The sequence below is a fragment of the Copadichromis virginalis genome, linkage group LG2 (assembly GCF_057382275.1).
Source record: "Copadichromis virginalis isolate Kocher_CV1m ecotype Utaka linkage group LG2, C_Virginalis_male_GT1.1, whole genome shotgun sequence".
Classification (NCBI taxonomy): domain Eukaryota; kingdom Metazoa; phylum Chordata; class Actinopteri; order Cichliformes; family Cichlidae; genus Copadichromis; species Copadichromis virginalis.
The window spans coordinates 19,304,725-19,326,200 of NC_140619.1; the positions used below are offsets into that span (position 1 = coordinate 19,304,725).

The following is a 21,476-nucleotide window of genomic DNA, read 5'->3' on the forward strand; positions in this document are numbered from 1 at the left end:
ACAACTTTCTTTCACTGGCTCTGCTATATTAATTTCTAGACTTGCTGGCCATGTTTAATGCATCAGGCATCAGATTAGCCTGGTGGTTAGGGAGACAGTCCCATAATTAGACAGAAGCAGGTTGGATCCCCCATGCATGGAGATATTATAATGATGGAAGTTTTGACAAATGTGGGCTCAAAGTTTTAAAAATTTATAATGTTCATGGCCATAATCTCCAATTGCTAAAGTAAAATTTCCAAGTGAATATTTATATTTAGAAAATCAGGAACTTTGCAGAGTCAAAGCAACAACACTCAAGCGTCTCTACATCTCCGTCTTTTTACAAACAATGTCGGGGATTCCAGAGTCCAGCACTGTGAGCGCTGTGCTGCTGTAAATGTAGCTGCACTGCTGGCCACTTTATTTTGTGGCACAGCAGAAAGCACGCTGAAATAGCTCATATTTAAAGTTACACATAGATGTATGGATAGCTATCACTGCATTACTTTGACACAATTTGATGACTGACAGGAAAGTTCTGTAGGAATAGTTGGTATTTATTATGATGATGAGTGAAAACTGAATCATGTAAAAAACATGTAAGATAATAACATCAGAGGAAATTACAGTGAATTAGAATAAGAATGTGTGGATTCTGTTAGGCTTTATAATTAACTAAGTACGAGCTCGAGTAATGAGTGTGATCATTGATGGGAAATGCTAAAAAGTTTTACGTACCCCAAGTGCTTCCAACAGCTGTGTTTCAGGGCCACTGAGCCGCTCAGGCTGATGACTGAATTGATTGATGCATCAAAAATACATCATGCATCACAAACAACAACAACTATCTATGCAGTTAAGAACATGCCACAGACTTTCATCTGAGACAGTGTCTGTATTAGCCTGGGCTCTACAAGCCTCTGATCTACAACAGTAAAGGCACACAATCTAGACTAAAGACTATATCATTATATTCAAAGCCATGTTTCAGCTGGTGTATCACATTTACAGCAGGTCTGTGTCCCTGACTTTGTTTTTCTTTTACTGAAAACAAACCTGATTCTCTATGCTGGTCTGTGGTGAATTTATTAGCCTCCATTTTTTAAGTCTGGCTAAATAAAAACATTGTTTTGAGAAGCTGAATTTGGCCCATAATGTAGCCAGAACAGCATGCAGTCACTTCCATGTGTCCCCTTACTGTTGTGAGCTTTTTACCTGGACCACCCAAAATATTCAATATTGTATGCACTGGAAATGTTTAACAGTCGGGTTAGGTAAGTAAAAGAGATAGGAATATTTCAATTAAACTGGAATTTCACTCTTAAATTTAAGGTTTAGTCACTGCAGCCAAGACTGAGATCTGCTCTCCGAGAGTCTTTAGGCTCAACACCGAGGGTCATTCTCTAATTTTCTCTAATATTCTGCTTTGAAAGGAGTTTCTTGAAAGTTCCACAGGTTCACTCACCGATTGGTTATGCTGTGATGTCAGTTAAGTATTTCCAAAAGGGTGAATTAGGTAGGCAGGTTTCCAGAGTAGGCAGCCAAATGATCAACTGAGTAGTTCAACAATCTGGTGAGGGGTGACAAGGAGGGCTGAGGTTAAATGCTGCAGGTGAGTATGGAGAGGAACAGGTGCATCAAACTGGAGCCCAGGCAGCCAGCCATACTTCTGGGAGGGAGATCAGTCAAGATCGCCAACTAACAAGCCCTCCATTCCAGGGAGAGACCGAGCAAACAGAGGCGATCCAGAGACTGGCTGGGTCAGCACAAAGAGGAGAAGAGACCATGACATTTCCAAGTAGTTTTTAGTGCCTAAACCTAACAGATGATGTAGTATCCATCATGCTTATGAGCTCAACACACGCTTAATTGGTCAGACATGGTGGGGTGGCTGTAGCTCAGGTGGCAGAGCAGGTCAGCCACTAATCAGAAGATTGATGGTTCGATCCCAGGCTGCCTCCTGGCTGCGTGCCAAATATCCTTGGGCAAGATACTAACCCCATGTTTGCCTACTGGTGGTGGTCAGAGGGACCGGTGGCGCCAGTGTCCGACAGCCTCGCCTCTGTCAGTGCGCCCCAGGGCAGCTGAGGCTACAACGTAGCTTGCCATTGCCTGTGTGTGAATGACTGAATGTAGTGTAAAGCGCTTTGAGGTCCTTAGGGACTGAGTAAAAGCACTATACAAATGCAGGCCATTTACCATTTACCATGGTGGAATTAATATTATTTCATGAGCATGTATGACTGCCAGGGGGTCACTAGTGTTTATTGATGATGTGGCTGCATACAACATACTGTACTCTCAGCTGAGATTCAGGCAAACACTGCACAGCTGATTGGACAGCTTCACAGTACAAATGATAATCACCTATTGATCCATTGGTGATGGCTTCCATGGCGTCCATGGCTTCTAGGCTGTAGGCAGTCATTGACTACAGCGGAGTATGAATGACACCAGGCTTAAATAGGAGAATAAGCAGTTTGGCATCAACAGAGAAGATTTGACAGGTTTTATTAATGGACACAAACCACATACTCAACTCTACTGCTAAACCCACAAATACATTTTCCTTACAAATAACGCACTATTTCAGAGGGACAAACAGGCTGTCCAGTGGTACAACAAGAAGAATCTAAGGAAGATTGTTACTACAAAGATATAATCAACCAAAGACAAAATTCTTTACCTTTTTTGCTAATTCATATGTATAAAAATGGCTAAAATAACTAAGAAGTTAATGCAATATCTTTGTTAAACTTGATTTGAAACATACTGAGGTGGTGTACTGGGGCAAAATTACATCATTGTCCAATTACCATGGATCTACCTATAACCTGCTTCTGTGTGTGAGGTAACAGGAGGTCAGAACTCTCTTTTTTTTGATGTTCCTACTTATATAATATTTTGTTCAGTTAATCTAGCATTTTTGAACACAAGCATTTTCTTTTTAACAAAGATGCCAAGGCAGCATTCAAGAAATACGTTCAGCCAACTGTGAACTGATGTCTCCAACATCATGGTAAATGGTAAATGGCCTGCATTTGTATAGCGCTTTACTCAGTCCCTAAGGACCCCAAAGCGCTTTACACTACATTCAGTCATTCACCCATTCACACACACATTCACACACTGGCAATGGTAAGCTACATTGTAGCCACAGCTGCCCTGGGGCGCACTGACAGAGGCGAGGCTCCCGGACACTGGCGCCACCGGTCCCTCTGACCACCACCAGTAGGCAAACATGGGGTTAATATCAGCACAGCTTTCATTTTGGAAGCGTTTTTCAGTAACAATAGGCCAAGAAAAAACCTTTTATTTAACATTAAAATGTTTACTGGAACATAAATAAGAAGTGCATAAAGTTGTAAAGTAAAGAGTAACAGTGGGTTCTTGTTGGATATGGCCCTGAATAAATTATAAAGCAAATTACAGGTTGAAAACGTACACTTTCTAAAGTAATTCCTACTTACATAATAATATACAGACACTTTATTAAAGTAGATGACTGATGATGGCTACAAGAAGAGAGAAACAGGTGCAAAGAGTGAATTTGTCTAGTATGTAAAAACAGCGTAACAAGCTCGTCCACTTCAGGGTGATTGCTTTCCCTATATTACCTCCACTCTCTGATATCATGCACACCTGTTTCTCCTCACCTATACGCCACGCTCAAGGAAGCAGATATTGGTCTCACATCTGATCCACTGAAAAAAAAAACATTCCCAAATGACAGAGGAAGCTTGTTTTCCTGGACTTTACTCTTCATGGTTTTCCAGTTGAAAAAAAAAACAAACATCTGCCAGTCTTTGTCAATTACAAGCACACGGGTGATAAACATATATATGACGTAGAGAAATTATTTCAGTATATCATAGACAATGTGTTCAGTGTACTATAGTACTTTCCTTTCTTAATTTACTTTTTTGCATGACTCTGTCCAAAAGCCTGCAATGTAAGAGATGTCCCTGAGTTATACCAGAGATGTTTTCTGGAATTTCAGCCCTACTTTGAAGGCCCATGTAAGTGAGGGTAGTGGGCTGCATAAATGAACCTTTTAAATGTATTTTTCATGGTTCTTGATCTGACCGTCTTTGATGCCTATGAACAGCCCATTGCACAGACCGCTGACAGGCTGGTTTGACTCTGCATGCTCATTTCTGATTTCTCAGGATGTCTTCTATCCGTCTCTCTTTTCTGTTCTCTGGAACATTTGAACATGACAAGGGTCATTTTGTGATATATGATATACACCAGAGAAAAGTTAAACAATTAAATATTAACAATATTTTTTAATCGTTCACTTCTACAAATAAAACAGAAATCTTGTTTCTTTCTTTTCATCAGTTCCATCATCTCCAAACGACCACCCATCTTGCCTCTCTGCTTCTTTCTCACTCCTCCTCATCTGCTCACCCTAGGGTTTTTTGCCTTTCAGCTCAAAGGCCACAATATTTGCGAAGAAGAGGCAGCGGCACAACAATGCACAGCAGACTCCCCACAGCATTCGTAACAGCATCAGCTGGAAGTCAAGAGGAGGAGAGAGGGAGGGGAGAAACATGAGAAGGGGATGGAGAAAGAGTAGGGAAGGAGAGGAAACATCATTGCACAGCCTTTGGAGGACACACAAACCACATCTCATGCCTCAGCAATAGAGAGAGAGAATGGAAACCTCCTCCCAGACCCCTGTAGGAGCAACAACAAACTTTATCACTTTGATATGAGGCCAGTCGATTCAAGGGAAGATGAGAAGAAGAAACGAGGCAGCAGACCTTGCCATTAGTGCAAAGCTACAACAGAGGGGAGCTCGGGGAACGTTTGCATGTATTCCAGCCATTTCTCTACAGCTGGCAGCAACAACACAAGTTTTTGTTAACATTTTTTTATTGTTCTGAGAGGCAGAGTCAGTGAGACACAAAGGAAACAATGGCTTTAAACCCCTTGAAGCTTTCACAGCAAAACATATTATTCTCACTGAGCCTTTTATTCCATTTTGTAGCCTCAAGAACTGATTTTGGCAACAAAAAAACTGTGTGAAAATGTAACTTTGTTACCAATGCAAAACAGCTTATTCCAGTAATTGGGAGAAAATTAATCAAGTGTGAAAAATAATTGTTTTTTTCATTCAATATTATTTAAATATGACTTAAAATAATTCCAGTTGGAGCTAAATATAACTGTTGATGCCTCATAAGTCTGTGTTGCCCTGGCCGACTCAGAGGTGGATTTAAACTGGCTGTGTATGCTTGCAGTAACTCTCATTGTTATTTCACATAGATGTTGCTGGCTCTCTGTTGCTCAATTCAAACTCCAAACAACTGAAAAAAGTATTTTTGAGTGTATGTAGAGGACCTGGTGGGAGAAGAGAAAGCTAGAAGAAGGAAGCTGCAGGATGAAAACGGGGACACAGAAGAGAAGTAACGACAAGGAGAAAAATCAACTTGCCTGTTCTGAACATACTTTAACTCCAGCCATCGCTACCTCTCCTTTCCAGTTTGCATTATTCTGGTTATCACTAGTGTTGTTTGGAAATCGGTGTCTCTACTCAGTTTCACTTTCAACTGTAACGTTACATAAGCCCAATGAAATTCGTACTTTATCTCTAAAAATATGCAACATTATGTAAGAGTTCTGAATGCCTTTACTGAACTCCATAAAGTAGCCAGCTCAGCCTAGTTTATAACAGACAAGTCTACAATAAGAAGAAAACGAAGAAATAAAATAGTGTCTTTTTTTTTTTATACTAAACACATAGATATTAAGCTTTTATGGGAATTATTAACTAAAACACATTGGTGCAAATTCAACAAAAGCAAAGATGATAGTAGATGAATAACCTCTAAGAGGGAAAACCATCCGAAAGCCTTACTTAGGTCCAAAATCAGTAAAAGTTGGTAAAGCTGCTGATTCTGTGTATAAGAAGGTTCATGAAAGCCAGGAGGGGGTTTATGGGCTGCATAATGTGTCCTGAACTTATACTGGATTTAATGGGTTATCCAACAGCCTATACTTCAGAATGGACCAACAGCTTTTCCAGAATACAACGATTAGCTAACGTGTTAATTTTCTCAATCTGCCTGCAATCCTACAATAATTATAAAGTTTGATTCTGTAAATAAAAATGCTCTGAGAAGAAATAAGTTTAGCAATTATTATTATCCTGATTGCTTCTTACAGTAAATTGTTCTTGGGGTCCCCTGGGACCCAAGTGGGGATATGTTAAGTATGTTGGTAGGATGAGGGTAAACAAAAGTCATAACAACCATAAATGCATGTTATTACAGGTGTGCATACTGTGTATGTTTTATATGTATGTTATTTAAAGAAAAAAGATAACTATTTTTGCAAGGTTTATGCTTTTGCAGTGTGAACCGAGCTCTGACTGTAGAAACTTGCTACCTTCTTGTCTTTGTTTTGGAAGCAAAGGCAGCAGCTGTTTCTAGTAGATTTTCCAGTCGAGCATCGGACACTTACATCTGCAGGTAGACTTCCTTGGATTGGGACTTGCATCATCAGCTCTGCTTTCAACCATGGCACGAAAAAGGAACCCTCCATCTGTCTCAGTGTTATGACCCAAGATCACATGTGTCATATGTGTGTGTGTGTGTGATAATATGCGACTCCTCCCACTAGAGGATGTGGTTGCAGGTTTTTCTCTTGCCTCCCTTCCAGGTGTGTGCATAGGTGTGTCTTGATGGAGACAAGTGCCTGCTGAGTGGCTGGGTTGAATTCATTCCTGTTCCCATTGGATAAATGGTTGGAAAGCAAGCCCTTAACAACCAGATGACAGGCACCTCACCTCCCGCCAGGCCCCCACCACCCAACAAACAGCCTGTGGGTCTGATGGTTGCTCTCAGTGTTTCTGTGGAAGAAATCTTAGTCAAACAGTTTGTTAGTGAGTGTCTGTGGATATGAGTGCTAGATGAAACCTTTGTAAATAGTTGTAAATTTTTCTGTAAATTAGATAACTTGGGGTCACATTTCTTATACCCAGCTTATCCCTAGGCTAAAAACAAGAACGAACAGCTTGTAGAACTACTGAGATATATAGATGGATAAGAACTAGAAGGGGCGTGTTTGGAGGCGTGGTCTTGCTCCTGAAATTTATCTCCAATTATAAACTGCATGTCCAGATTCTCCTGAGTGGAAAGTTTTCTCCATATCAGATAGGTACAGTTGCTGTCTGTTCACAGATTGTGGTTAGTGATGAGGACTTTATAACCCACTTCCACATTGTGTTTTTTGTTGGAATGTGGCAAAAACTCAGTGACAGCTAAGGTAAAGTGTGTGTGTAATCAAACACACTGGAACTGGACTTTCCTCTGTATCCTCTCCCTTAGTTTTTGCCAAGTTTGTTCAATTTTCTGTTCATTATTGTGGATTGGTTACCATGACATCCATATTTTGATAGATTTGGATGTAACCTAGCATGCACCATTCATCAGATACAAAAGAGATGGTTTGTGAAAGCTCTAGTAGTATGAGGTAACATATACCTGCTTTCTAACTGAACTGGACTGGCTTTCCCCCACATTTTGAACTTTGGTTGTACCTGACATATTGATCATTCCCTGTGTTTTTGTGTAACAGAGTTCAGTTTAGAAAACAGTAATTCACAGAAAAATTTAACTACATCTTAAAATCTTCATGTCAAACTCTTGCAGCATCCTGCTCAAGGCCAGATTTTGTAGCCTGTATGGCCTTTGTGACACATGGATTGTTAAATCTGTCAGGAGGTGTTTTTTACATGATTAGAAGTGCAGATAGTCAAGTTAGAGGGAGAGCAGTCTGTTATGTACCACACAGAGCGCTTTGCAGAAGCAGAGGTGAAAGACACCAATATGAGATTTTTGTTATCATTGAGTTTTCTAGCAAAAAGTGTCAGAGGTTTAAGGATAGATGTTTCACATAGGAGGTGTGTTGTCTTGTTAAATAGATTAATACAAGGGGTTAGAAACAAGACGATACCAGAACAGAGAAGGTCAAGATGTATGTGAGGAGCAAATACAAGCAGACATATCAGGACTAAGAGAATGAGGACAGAGAACAACGAACGCAGTCCTACATAAAACATAAGTATTGCACTTTTTTTGTCAGATATGTTTTTGGTAGAAGGAGCGTTGTTAGCTGGTGTTCAACAGCCTTTTATGACTTTTTCATTTGTATTTTTGATTAAACTACAACATGCATCCCAGAAGACAGGAGTGTCTGTAACAGGCACAAGAGGTTGGATGTTTTCTGATTTCACCAGAAGCAAAACATGGAGGCTTAATAGCACAGCACATTTTATGCCATATAAGAAAGGAGAGGGAATGAAAAACCAAGACAACAAAGTTTGTGTTCTTTTGATTGCAAAAAACCTCCTTTTGCAGGTAGTGGGATGGAAAAAAACATAAACCTTCATCTCTTAATGCCCCCCTGAAAAAATAAAATGGCCCAAACCAAAATACATGCTTGTGATTTCCACCTATGATGATTTAGTGCTGTGAGGGTTTCAAGGGGTAGCAGATTTTAGGGTTTGTGTTAGGTTTAGGCAAAAACAACTATTTGCTCAGGTTTAGGAAAACACTTTATTTTCACCTAAAATTATTCACAACAGTACTGCAGGCTGAAAAATGAAGAGTTGAAAATGACAGACACCTTTAATTATTGCCATACTCAGTTGCACCACTGGCAATGGACACCTTGTGAGTAAATGTGACAGGAGCTTTGATAAACCAACATTAATTATCACAGAGAGCAAATTTGGACTTACCAGGATTTTAGTTAAATTACATCTCATATCTTGCATCATCATCCAGATTCTCATATGCAAAATAATAGAAAAACTTCAAAAAAGGGTCAATTTTCAACACAAATTCACAGTTTCCATGATGTATATACTTGATAACAAAGTTAGTATAAAAACAATAACATCATGCTACTCATACTGTTAATATCATTGTTTCAGTTTGTAGCTGCAGTCCTCTCTTGACTTTGTGACTTGAGAGATTGATGGCACTGTTGGCATAACCTTCACAACTCACTGACAGTTTGTCATGATGGTAACATTTAACCCACAGCAGTGAAGATAATGAGCACCTTATCCTTTAAGGGTGATAAACATCAGAACAACAGTATTACATTTTTTCCACATTATAAAATAAATCAAAAAGCACAGCACCTAAAGACATCAGTGTTTCAGTCTCACCAGGGAGTCCACATATCAGTCCTGGGAGTGCGAGTCATGCACCAACTGTGTAGAATGCCACAACATACAACTTACATCTCACTGATTGTTAAATTTAGTCTGCCAAATTATGCATGCACTTTGGTATTTCAGTGGTTAGCCGAAGGTTAAGTAAGGAAGGATTCATGTTTCAGACAAATCACCACAAAAAAAAAAAAAAAGGTTTAAATACATTTGCCATGTGGAAATGGAAAAAAGAGGGAAAAAAAATAAACATTTGATATTGGAGACAATATGACTATTTTTTTTTTATTTCCCTTCATTGTTCCTTATCTTACACATGTGCTGTTTATTATGAGACAGATGTGAAAGTGGTCATGTTGATGACTAAATGGTGAAGAACTATAGTACATATAAACATTATATAAGACAGACAATAGCTTACATATAAAAAACACCAACATTTACTATAATGTTCATATAAGGTGACAATATTTTCCATCACATTGTCTGACTGTGAGCTGTTGAAATTATCTTTAGGGAACTACTGTGAATTCATATATCCGGGTTTCCAATATAGAGATTTATACTGTATTGTTAAAATTTGCTCAAATATTTTCACTTAACCATCCAAATAATTAAATTCAGGTGTTCCAATCATTTCAATAACCACAGGTGTATAAAATCAAGCAGACTGCTTCTACAAACATTTGTGAAAGAATGGGTCGCTCTCAGGAGCGCAGTGAAGTCCAGCATAGTACCGTGATAGGATGTCACCTGTGCAACAAGTCCAGTCACCTCTAAATACTTCACAGCACACTGCTAGGGGTATTATAACAAAGTGGAAGGGATCTGGAACAACAGCAACTCAACAATGAAGCGGAATGACATAAAAAGTGAAGTGAAAGGATGCTGAGGTGCACAGAGGTCACCAACTTTCTACAGAGTCATTTGCTGCACAACTTCAAACTTCATGTGGGCTTCAGATTAGCTCAAGAACAGTGGCTACAGAGCTCCATGGAATGGGTCTGCATGGCCAAGCACCTGGATCCAAGCCTTACATCACCAAGTGCAATGCAAAGTGTCAGATGCAACCCACGCCATCACTGGACTCTGCAGTGGAGATGTGTTCTCTGGAGTGACAAATTATGCCTCTCTCTGTCTGGCATTGGGTGAGTCTGGGTTTGGTGGTTGCCAGGAGGACGGGACTTGTCTGACTACATTGTGCCAAGTGTAAACATTGGTGGAGGGTAGATTGTGGTGTGGGTTGTTCTTCAGGAGATGGGCTCAGTCCCTTAGTTCCAGTGAAAGGAACTTAAATGTGTCAGCATGCAATGACAACTTTTTTGGACAACTTCATGCTCCAACTGTTACTTTTTTTTTAAGTACTTGGCAAAAGCAACATGTACCTAAACTAAAACAGGGTCACAGCAGCTGCTGTGACTCAATCACATCACAAGAACAAGTGGCTCCCCAACCTTATAAACAGTCAGTGGTGCCAGTCATTATGTAAATGTACTTACAATGGGGTGTGAGGACAGTGTCATGATCATTAATTTATATTAATAAATGCATTTATTATTTACCATTCACAGAGAACTGGTGCAATCACAGCATTGTAGATAGAATTATTCCTCCTTCCCGGCTCAGAGATGGTCTTTCCCGTTTCACAAAAATGTCCCTTTGATTCTTTGCTCAAACCAGCGTTCCTCCCTGTCCAGGATGTGGACTCCTTATAACTGGAACAGTGGCCACTGGCCTGTAGGTGTAAGCAGACTGAAGTCCTGGCCTGACAAGTTTGCCAGTTTTCGGTTTGATTTTTCCAATGTATCAATCACAGCAATTGACCTAGCTCTTAGGAGTGCACACTATATTATGCTGGTGACACCTGATCTTTGGGGTGCACCAATTCTTGACATAGAGTGTTTTGGGGTGTGAAAGCCACAGCGTCACAGTGTTTAGAGAAAATGCATCTCAGCTGTTGTGATACTCCTGACACATAAGGGATCACACTAAAGTTTTCTGCTTAGGCAGCAGTTGTCCTTCTTCTCTCCAGGATCGGCTGGAGGGTTCTTCAGGCGCCTTAAAAATGTCCTGCTGGGATAACCACATTTACTCAGGGCCTTCTTGATGTGATGTTCTTCTACCTCCCTGGCCGCTGTGTCAGTGGGGATGGTGTTTGCTCTGTGTTGTAAACAGTGATGCCGGTAACGCGTTGCTTAGTAACGCGTTACTCCGAATATGACCACTTTTTCAGTAACGACTAATCTAACGCGTTACTATTTCCATAACAGTAGTCAGATTAAAGTTACTTGTCCAAACCACTGTGCATTACTATTTTTTAAGCAAAAAGATTTGGTTTCTTCTTTTCGTCTCAGCGGATGACAAACGCATACGTGTCGTGAAACGTCACATAAGCGACAGGTCACGTTTCCCGCTCACAAGCAGCCAGCGACGTAAAAAAGTGTAAACAACAATGGAGGGAGAGAGATGTTCGTTCTTTAGCTGGAAATATGGTCACTATTTTGAGTTTCTGTCAACTAAAGATTTAAATATTAAGGTTCGTTGTACACTCCGTGTTGGCGAAAAAGTGTTATCTACCTTCAAAAACACTACGTCAAACTTAAAGAAACATTTGGAGTCGCAGCACAGCACAGTCAAACTCACAGAGAGAGTCCCACCAAGTGGTCCGAAGCAGAGAGCCGTGACTTCCGCAGAAGGTCCTACACCCCCCAAACAACAAAAGTTGGACTTTGGTGCAAAACCAGTAAGTGATGAAGAATTGAAGAAGTTGGTCGCGCAGTATATTGTAGAAGAAATGCTACCTATAAACACTGTTGACTCGCCCTCGTTTCGTGCCATAATAAAAAAGATCCCTACTTCTGTTAATGCCGAGCTGCCTCACCGAACGACTTTTACTTCTTACTTGGAGAAGGAGTTTACAGAAATGGAGAGAAATTTGAAGGCCACACTGAATGAGATTGACTTTGTTTCAACTACCGCAGATATTTGGACTGCTAACAACAGAAGCTATATGGGAGTAACGCTCCACTGGATCAGTAGAACCACATTAGAGCGTCACAAGGTTGCATTAGCATGTAGGCGAATTCGTGGTAGACACACGTATGATGTCATTGGTACAGAAATCGAAAAAACATCCACTCCTCTTATGGATTACTCAACAAAGTAGTTGCAACAGTTACTGATAATGGATCCAACTTTGTTAAGGCGTTTCAAGTTTATCATCCTGTCACAGAGTCCGATGATGAGACAGAGGAGGAAGAGTCCAGCCCCAAAGACGATGATGTCACTTTTTCTGATCTGTCAGAAATCCTCTCGGCTGAGAATGAAAGTGATGGTCAGCTGTCTCTTCCCCCGCACCGCAGGTGTGCTTCGCACACCATCAACATAATTTGCACACGTGATGTGGAGAAACATTTAACAACCAATGCAGAGAGCAGGGCTGTGTATAGGAGCAGCACAGCAAAATGCACAGCTCTTTGGACCAAATCGAGTAGATCTACACTTGCATCAGAAACAGTGGAAGAAATCAGCAAAAGAAAGCTCCTAATACCAACATCCACAAGGTGGAATTCCTTTGTTGATGCTGTAAAGAGAATTGCAGAAATCCCCATGGGTGAGCTGAATACTCTGTGCACAAAGTTAGGACTGAAGTGCTTCAAAGATCAAGAATACCAGTTCCTGCATGAGTACTGCATGGCCATGAAACCTCTGACTGCAGCACTGGACATTTTACAAGGCGACTGTCCATATGGAACTTTACTACCAACACCTGAAGTTCTGATGCAGAAGACCCAGGCTGTGAAAGATGACCTCTCCAGGATGACTGCATGCCTTCCAGATGCCATTGTACAGGTACGCTCCATCTTGAAATTAGTCAGATTTTTTGCTTCATACAATTCACAAACATGGAACAGAATATTAATTATCATTGAAAAATAAGATTAAAACAATTAAAATGTTTACAAGTAACCTAAAACAAATCCATAATACTGATCTCATATTAGGCATGGTTTGCAAATAATTCAATAACATAATAAATTGTAGGCATAAAAATATCGATTATGTTTTTTAGGCTATTCAGACTCGTTTCGCCGGTGTGCTGGACGACAAAGATGCCCTTCTTGCAGCTGCCAGTTGTCCAAAATTCAAACTCCGATGGCTGAGAGATGCAGGAAGGAGGGAGCGAGTAAAACAGCTTCTGATAGCAGAGTGTTGCACCACTGCTCCTCTGGCAAAAAACCCTGCCAGTGTGCCCAGTGCTACTACATCTAGTAGCCAAGGTGAGATGGACTTTTTCACTTTTGAGGCAGAGCCAGAGGAGGAGACCTATTCTGCAGAAAAAGAAGTCATGGACTACCTGATGTCAGGCTACGACCTTCAGATTCTGCACAAGTTTTCAAGCATAAAGACAATTTTTTTAAAGTATAACACTCCAACCCCATCAAGTGCTCCTGTGGAGCGACTTTTTAGTCTGGGAGGTTTGGTGCTCACGCCTAAAAGAAATCGACTTTCTGACAAAAGGTTTGAGAAGCTTCTGTTAATGAGGTACAACCACTGGTTTACTCGCTCCACTCTACTGTTTCCCCCATAACATGCGATGACAACATATACTGAAAAAAAGAGAATGGGGAATCCAATTTAAATAACTATTTACAAGTAATTTTTTTTCATAAGATTAGTCCAAAGTTACAAAAGCGGACAATAGTGCTTAAATGTGGATGGTATAAAAAGTATCTTAAGGGAAGTCAAGAAAGACTCTGTTTCTTTGTTTGTTTGTTTGTTTTTTTTATAAAAAGTATTTATGTTAAGTGAAGTAACAAGACTGTCTTTATTTTCATACAAACAAGTATTTCTGTCAGGAAGAAAGTTTTAAGTTCAACTTCAAATGTCAGGAGATATATTGTTGACATTACTGTTAAAATACACTTCCAATAAAGTGAGTATTGGCAAAATCGGTTGATGTTTTTATGTTGAGGCAGTGGGGAGTGTTATTGGCAGCTTCTGAATGTAACTAATAAAGTAACTAGTAATCTAACTTAGTTACTTGAAAAATTAAGTAATCAGTAAAGTAACTAAGTTACTTTTGGAAGGAGTAATCAGTAGTCCGTAATATATTACTTTTTCAAAGTAACTGTGGCAACACTGGTTGTAAAGTCCTGATGACACCCAGTTTGTGCTCCAGTGGATGATGAGAGTCAAACCTTAAATACTGATCTGTATGTGTTGGTTTCCGGTACACATCAACTTCTAAATGTCCCCCATTAGTGATGGAAATCTCATAGTCTAAGAAGGCTAACCTGCCACTTTTCATATCCTCCCTCTGAGGATATGAAAGGTGAGATTTCATTTTCACCTGGGTTTATCCACATATGTGGAGCAATGTGGTGGTGTTCCAGGGTAGGATTACAGAGCCCTCTTTTTCATGTCCACTATAAACAACAACAAAAAAAAATACAAATTGGCCACAATGTTTCTGCCTGTAGTATTTGTCTCTTGTATGTGAAATATATGGAATGAAGACACAGATCCAAGAGCAAACACACTTGGTCAGTGCTGAGAGTGGTCCTGTTGCTGAGGTTGGGGTCATCTTGTAATCTCTTACAAACTACCTTCACTGCTTTGGTGACTGGAACACAAGTGAAGAGAGGTGTAAATCGTACGAGACCATGGTTTCATCTGCCTCCATGATGACATGATGATGATGAGATGAGCTGAGATAGCCTTTATTTGTCAGTTGCAGTTGCCCACAACTAAGATGACAAACCTTGCAGACCGTACATGCAATCAATGTTCCCCTAAGCTGTGCGCGTGCGCAATTGCGCACTGCTGGCACGGTCTCTGCGCACAGAAAATCTGAGTTGTGCACAAAAAAAAGATGTGAGAGATTTGCAACATTTAGTGCAAATCTTGTGTAGTTAGTGTGTAGTGTAGTCAATGGTTTTGTTGTGTGTGTCAGAACAATGAGGCGACTGCTGAATGTTACAGGAGTTACAGGAGTGATACATCTCCTGTTGTCAGGCCTGCAAGTATCAGGCTGCTGTTCTCCTTTATCTCATAGTGGACAGAAATTATTTCTGGAGTGGTACAAATAATTTGTGTGGCATCAGATTTGATGCAGAACAGCTGATTGTTCTGTAAATAGTGTGAAATGTTTATTTTTAAAAAATGCCTTGACTGTAAATTTTAGGTCATTGTGTCCAATCAGCCAGAACTCTGTTATCGTGGTTCCGAATTGGTAGATGTCATTCAGTGTCCTCCATCGAGAGTGTCACCAGACACAAGATGCAACCGACCATCCAGTATCTGTCAGCAAACATCTCCGCAGGACAATCGGACTCTCACAAGCCCAGGAAGGTGTCAATTCCTTCACGGGACCAGTTGATCAAATCGATAATTATTTTGGTTTTAGAGAACAAGACTGAGAAACTCTTTAAGGGTTAGAGTTAGACGAGACTAGACAAAGACATAGAAGCTGCAGCTGGGAAGATAAGGGAGGGAGAGGGTGAAAGATGTGTCCACCTCCTCCGAGAGCCAAAGAGGGAACTGACATCTCTCACCTTCTTAACAAAATCCAAGCTGTTCTGGATGTGGTGTTCAGAGCTGCCTACCAGCGGGTTGAGGACCAAAGCCAGAGACTTTGAGATGTTACAGGTGACTGAGTTAATCATACAGACAATCAGTCTTAAAGGTACACCCTGTTTATGTATCTTTGGTAAAACTTACAGATTGGTGTAGCGCCCCCTGGGTATAACCTGTGATATGAGGTCCAGTAAATGATATTGTCAAGTCAAGTCAAATGGCTTTTATTGTCATTTCAGCCATGTACAGTGGAATGAGACAGAGTTCTTCCGAAAGCTACGAGTGTCCGTGATGGAGGGAAGAGAGGCTCCAATGATCTTCTCAGCTTTTCTCATTATCTCTCATGTTCCAACTCCATCAGACAATCTATCATTATTATGATAGATAATGATATAACCAATACAGAGATATCAGATACACCAGTCTGCATTTAATAATTAGCTATTATTATTCTCCTGTTCTTCTCCACAGTGATCTGTGCTGTTTATGGTTACAAACGCACCCCGTGCTCTGCACCCTGATGCTTTTTCTACTAACATCCGATTTTATGTTTTACTCTCCTAAATTCTCAGTCTCATAACCCAGTTTATTTAATGAGTCACTGTTCTGGCCAAACTATTTTTGGCCAATCAGCTTATTTTAATAAGACCAGCAAACTGTCTTTCACTGTTTCTTAAAAACCATAAACTGTCACGGATCTGGGTCATTTTATTCATTTATGTTCTAATTCTTTACTTGTGCTGTTCTGATTATTATTCTAGGTTTAGTTCAGTGTCAAGTTTGCATCTTTGTGATTTGTTTCTCATTTCCTGTTTTATTTTGATAGTCCCAGTCCTATGTCAGTGTATTTAGTTTTACTTCCCCCCCTCTTGTTAGCTCTAATTTCTCCCAGCTGTGTCTCCCTCCTGTTTCTTATTCCCTGAATACTCCACTCTTTATAAGCCCTGTGCCCTCCGTTAATGTTTCCTACCCTCTGTAATCTGTATGTTTGTCTTGTTTTCCTGTTTAGTTTCTCTGTTCAGAGTTTTGTTTTTGTAAGTTTTATTTATGAGGAGATTTTTCCAGCAATAAACCTGCTTTTTGAGTTTAACCTCCCAGTTTTGAGTCCTCCTCTTGGTTCCACCTTTTCGGCCTGCCTACCACACAGCCTATCATGCCATAAACACGTTTTTTGAACAGTGATTCACTGCTGATGCATCTACAGGAGATATTAGTTAAATATGTGTTCAAACTTGTTGCCACACAAGGTTGTAAAGACTTGAGCTGCACACTGAGTACTGTATGGCTCAGTGGTGCATTGTAGTAGTGCAATTTTCAGATCATGCATATGACCAGTTTTAAAAACACATAAAGGTTGGAAAGGTGGAAGGTTTCAGGAAAATATGTCTTTGCTGGCTCCTTTTAAAAGCAGAACTGGGAAAAAAATATTTTTGTCCCATTGCTCCATTTTTTCGTCCTCATTTTTCAGTTTTTTCTGTCACTTCTACCTCTAGAACTATTTCCTCTCACAGCTGCCTGTGATGAAAAAAGAACAGCTGCTTTTCTTGTTTCATTGAGCATGAGAGTGAGTTTGTTTTGCAATCAGTGGCTTTATTGATTGGATAAAACAGGGATGGTAAGGTGTGTATTTGAAATCAGGACTGAAGACAGAGGCAGTCTGTGTGTTTTACATTGAAAACTTTATAAAAATATTAATCAGGACACATAATGAAAAAAAAAATACCAGCTGAACCTAAGAAATTTGCTTAAGGCATCTATTTTGGATTTAGGGAGCGGAGATTCTAGACATGATTTATTCATCTTTCTGGGGAAATCCACTTAGATTGTCCAAAACTGGCCTCTCATAATTACCAGCCCTCTGAATCCTTCTTTCTCTTTATTTTTTTTTATCTTCTCCACATCCCTCTTTTTTTCTTTTCGACCCTGCTGCCCCAGAGCTCCTCTTTACCCAGTTTGTCCAGCTTCTTTTTCTGCTCTCTCTCAATTTACTTTCTCCTCACTTCACCCTCAGTAAGTACTTCTTGCTCTCATGTTTTCCATCTGTGCCTTCTTGTTTACGTCACTCAGTTTCTATCTTTCTGTTTACACACACACACACACACACACACACAGCCATGCACTTTCTGCCCTTTCACGACTCGGCCTATATGACACCCGTCACAAAGCTTGCAAATTGTGTGTGTGTGTGTGTGTGTGTGTGTGTGTGATCCGTAAAGGCAGCAGCCTCCACTTATATAAATTAAAAACATTAATCAGATTAAGGCTGGGGTGTCAGGTGTGGCATCGGGCCAGCGACTCCATTTTCTTTCTAAAGTAAATGAGAGTAGTCACAGAAAGGATGGAGAGAGCGAAATGCTTCAAAGGGCAGGGGGAGGAAAAGGAAAGTGAGGAGTGAGACCCCTGGCTGTTTTATCCAGGGCTGTCAGTCTCTCTTATGCATCATCATCACAAGTGCACTAGCAGTGAGAACTACATGCTCTGTAGATGAGCTTAACCAAAATGAGTATCCATCAATTTTGTTTTATGCATTCCTCATATACATCAGTTAGTCATAACATTATGGCCACCTGCATATTGTGTTGGTCATCCTTTTGCTGCCAAAACAGCCCTGACCTGTCCAAGTATGTGCTCCACTAGACTTGTTAGCAGCAGATCCTTTAAGTCCTGTAAACTGTGAGGTGGGGCCTCCATGGATCACACTTGTTTGTGCAGCACATCCCACAAATGCTTGATTGGACTGAGATCTGGCGAATTTGAACCATTTTTGCTTTGTGGCAGGGCCCTTTATCCTGCTGAAAGAGGCCACAGGCATCAGGGAAAAGGTGGTACATGGTCTGCAACAATGGTTTGGTAGGTGGTAGTAACATCCACCTCACCCCTCCAGGTCTTACTTCACTGCCCATATAAGTCTCCCAGTAGTACGATGGAGTGACCATGTGGGCCAACCTCCGGCACTGTACCTTTAACCCTTTAAAACCAATCGGAGTGGGCACGCTCTGTTTTGCGTAACTATTTTTAAATCCCGGTAGCACTGCAACCACGTAAGCTAGCGCAATTTTTTTTTTTTTTGCATATGAAACCGGAGGAGTTGTACTTACATCTTATGCCATCAGCTTGTCCTAGGTCACGGTTTCCTTCCACATATAGCTTTGCAAAAACTGCATAAAAAGCGCTTGCAGCAACACAAACATAATATTCCAGAAACATGCTTTGCAGATCCAATCAGCTGTTTGTAACACTTCCAACACTCAAAAAAATGAAACGTTGACTTTAATTAAAATTATTTTGTCAACAGGTTCCACGAAATTGCATTGTGTTAGTTTAAAGCAAAAAATCTTTAGTTCATCTAATTTTAAAAAACTACTTAAGATTAACAAGAGATATTTAAGACTACCTAAATCAAGTTATGTTGTATGAACATAGATGATATATTTACAGGTTAGATAGTTTAGATTAGTTACTTCAACACATTTCTTATTTGTGGCAGTAAAATGTTAAATTTAAGTTAGATTAATTCAAATATTATATTTTCAGCCACCTTGTGCTTTACTAATTAGTTTTACATAAATCTATTTTGTCAACAGGTTCCACACAAATGAATTAAGTACATCCAACTTGTTTTTTAAAATTTCTTTTATTGCCAACACATTCAGTGAGCATTTGTGTAAAACCGGTCCGAAACAAAACACGACAGCTCATTAGGGTTAGTAACTAACAGTATGTAGACAGATGCAACACCACGACTTTAAATTAAATGTCTGTATCTGCCAGAAATAGAAGAAAAAAAACATTGAAGACCACATAACATGTTGATAAGATGACACTTGAGTTATGCACATGTGATGCTAGTAAGGTCTGTGGAGTGTTTTTTTCTTTTAGTGTCTAAAATGGATAGCAAAGTTGCTATTTGCAATGATTGCTTAGGGTCAGTCCAGTAACACAACGCCAATGAAGTGCTTTCCTTTAACAATGCAAAGTGAAGTGTCCACCTCAACACCCACAATTAAAAACATTAATGTAATAATAATAATAATAATAATAATAATAATAATAATAAATAGTCCACTGATATTAGCAATGAAAGAAAATTATATCACCATCCCAAATAAAACTTTAATAAAACATGCCAACATTATGGTCTAACAATAAAACAGCTTGTCAGCGTTCAGTTTTTTTGCAACAGGACAGCAGTAACCATTTAACACTTGCCACTGTCAACATTTATTTTACCAGTGTTTGGACAAAAAGCTTGAGTTGTAAACATTTTAACATGGAAACAATTGTTTGTCTTTAAAAGTCCGCAAAATATACATTCATCCTGTATTCCTAACTTACCCTTATTCTTAGTATGTATTGCAATTACCTTTACAATGCACACAATGTAGCACAAACAGAATATGAACATATTTCCACCTCATAACAATATGCCCTGAACGCTAATATACACACCACCCTTCAAAATTTCTGGTGCAGTATCATCTCTCAATTAAATCCTTTGAATCTCAATTAAATCCTCCCCCCCCCACAAGAGTAAAATCTCTCAAATTGTAGTAGTTTACAAACTTTTCTAAATTTCTCTTAAATGTAATTTTCCCTTTATCTGTCATTTTCAACAAATTACCATTTTATTCCCATTCAGCCTCCGAAAAACTTCTGTCCATCTGACAGAGCATTCATCGTCCAAATTAAGGGTTGGCTTATTCATTCAGTTTATTCTTGAGCATCTGTACCTTGGTCAAGAGTCTGCTGACATACAGATGAAGGAAGAGCTTCTGAAGTACTTCAAAGAAAGCTTTCAGTCTTGAGGTTAACTGAGATTCAGTGCATATGTCCCACCCATTAAGAGTGCACATGTAGAGGCCAGGTCTTCCAGGTCATGCAGAACACCCGAGATGGTTATACCCACATCGGCTGGAGGAGTGCTGGCATCAACTCTTTCGATGGTGAAGATAGCAAGGGTAATTTGTTCCAGCTCCCTCTGAACAGCTGTAGCTGTAGCTTAGACACAAAAAGATAGAAAAATGGCGTCCAGTTTAAGTAAACTCAATATTAGGAACATGCACCCCAGTGAGCCACTATTTTAGACTACAGATTCAACAATAAATATAAATAGTTTGGGTATACAAGAAGATTTCCCAAAACATTTAAACAGGTTCCATGCAAATTACAACAACAACAACATTACAACATGCAACAACATTAGTTATTCAAAATTTGGTTTAATACAGATAAAAAACTAAACTAAAATTATCAACCAATTATTCTTTGAAGAGGATGCTTGGGTCTTCATTCAGGTAAAAAGGTAATGCCCTGAGGACACACTCCCTCCCCTTTTTTTTTTTTTTTTTTTTTGTGTCTCGTTTGGATCTTTAGCCATCAGAATTGTTGTCTTAAGGCCAAGAAAGATGCCAAGCGGATTTATTTTACCAAGTGGATCATCATGGCCTTGCCATATTGGTCCATTTGATTGACCTTTATTATAATTATGAATTTATTTTATTTTCAGTTGCTACAAACGGGACAGACATGACTGGGGGATAGGACAGGGAGAAAGAATGAAAGAAAGAGAGGGAGAGAAAGAAAACCAAAGGGGAGAAGAGACGGTGAGAAGGGGGGGAAGAAAGAAAAAAACAAAAACAAAAAAAAACCAAACAAAACACCTGGATCACCTGTATGAAGAAAAAAAAAACAGAAGAGAAAGCAAACAACAAAGAGCAACATAATA

At 39.7% G+C, this 21,476-nt stretch overlaps 1 protein-coding gene across 1 annotated transcript; it reads left to right on the forward strand.

Annotated features, from left to right (window-relative positions):
* Positions 1-12,766: 12,766 nt before the first annotated feature.
* On the forward strand, positions 12,767-13,764 carry LOC146717173 (uncharacterized). The gene is made up of 2 exons (XM_085465575.1): positions 12,767-13,024; positions 13,245-13,764. The coding sequence occupies exons 1-2, from the start codon at positions 12,782-12,784 to the stop codon at positions 13,761-13,763; spliced, it is 762 nt and encodes a 253-aa protein (XP_085321701.1). The 5' UTR covers positions 12,767-12,781; the 3' UTR covers position 13,764.
* The last annotated feature ends 7,712 nt before the right edge of the window (positions 13,765-21,476 follow it).

What these genes read in the sequence shown, in the direction of transcription:
- LOC146717173 (XM_085465575.1), top strand. Translation starts at nt 12,782, where the DNA reads ATGGGTGAGCTGAATACTCTGTGCACAAAGTTAGGACTGAAGTGCTTC. An exon ending in TTCCAGATGCCATTGTACAG is followed by an intron (nt 13,025 to 13,244) that starts GTACGCTCCATC and finishes TATGTTTTTTAG; the next exon opens with GCTATTCAGACTCGTTTCGC.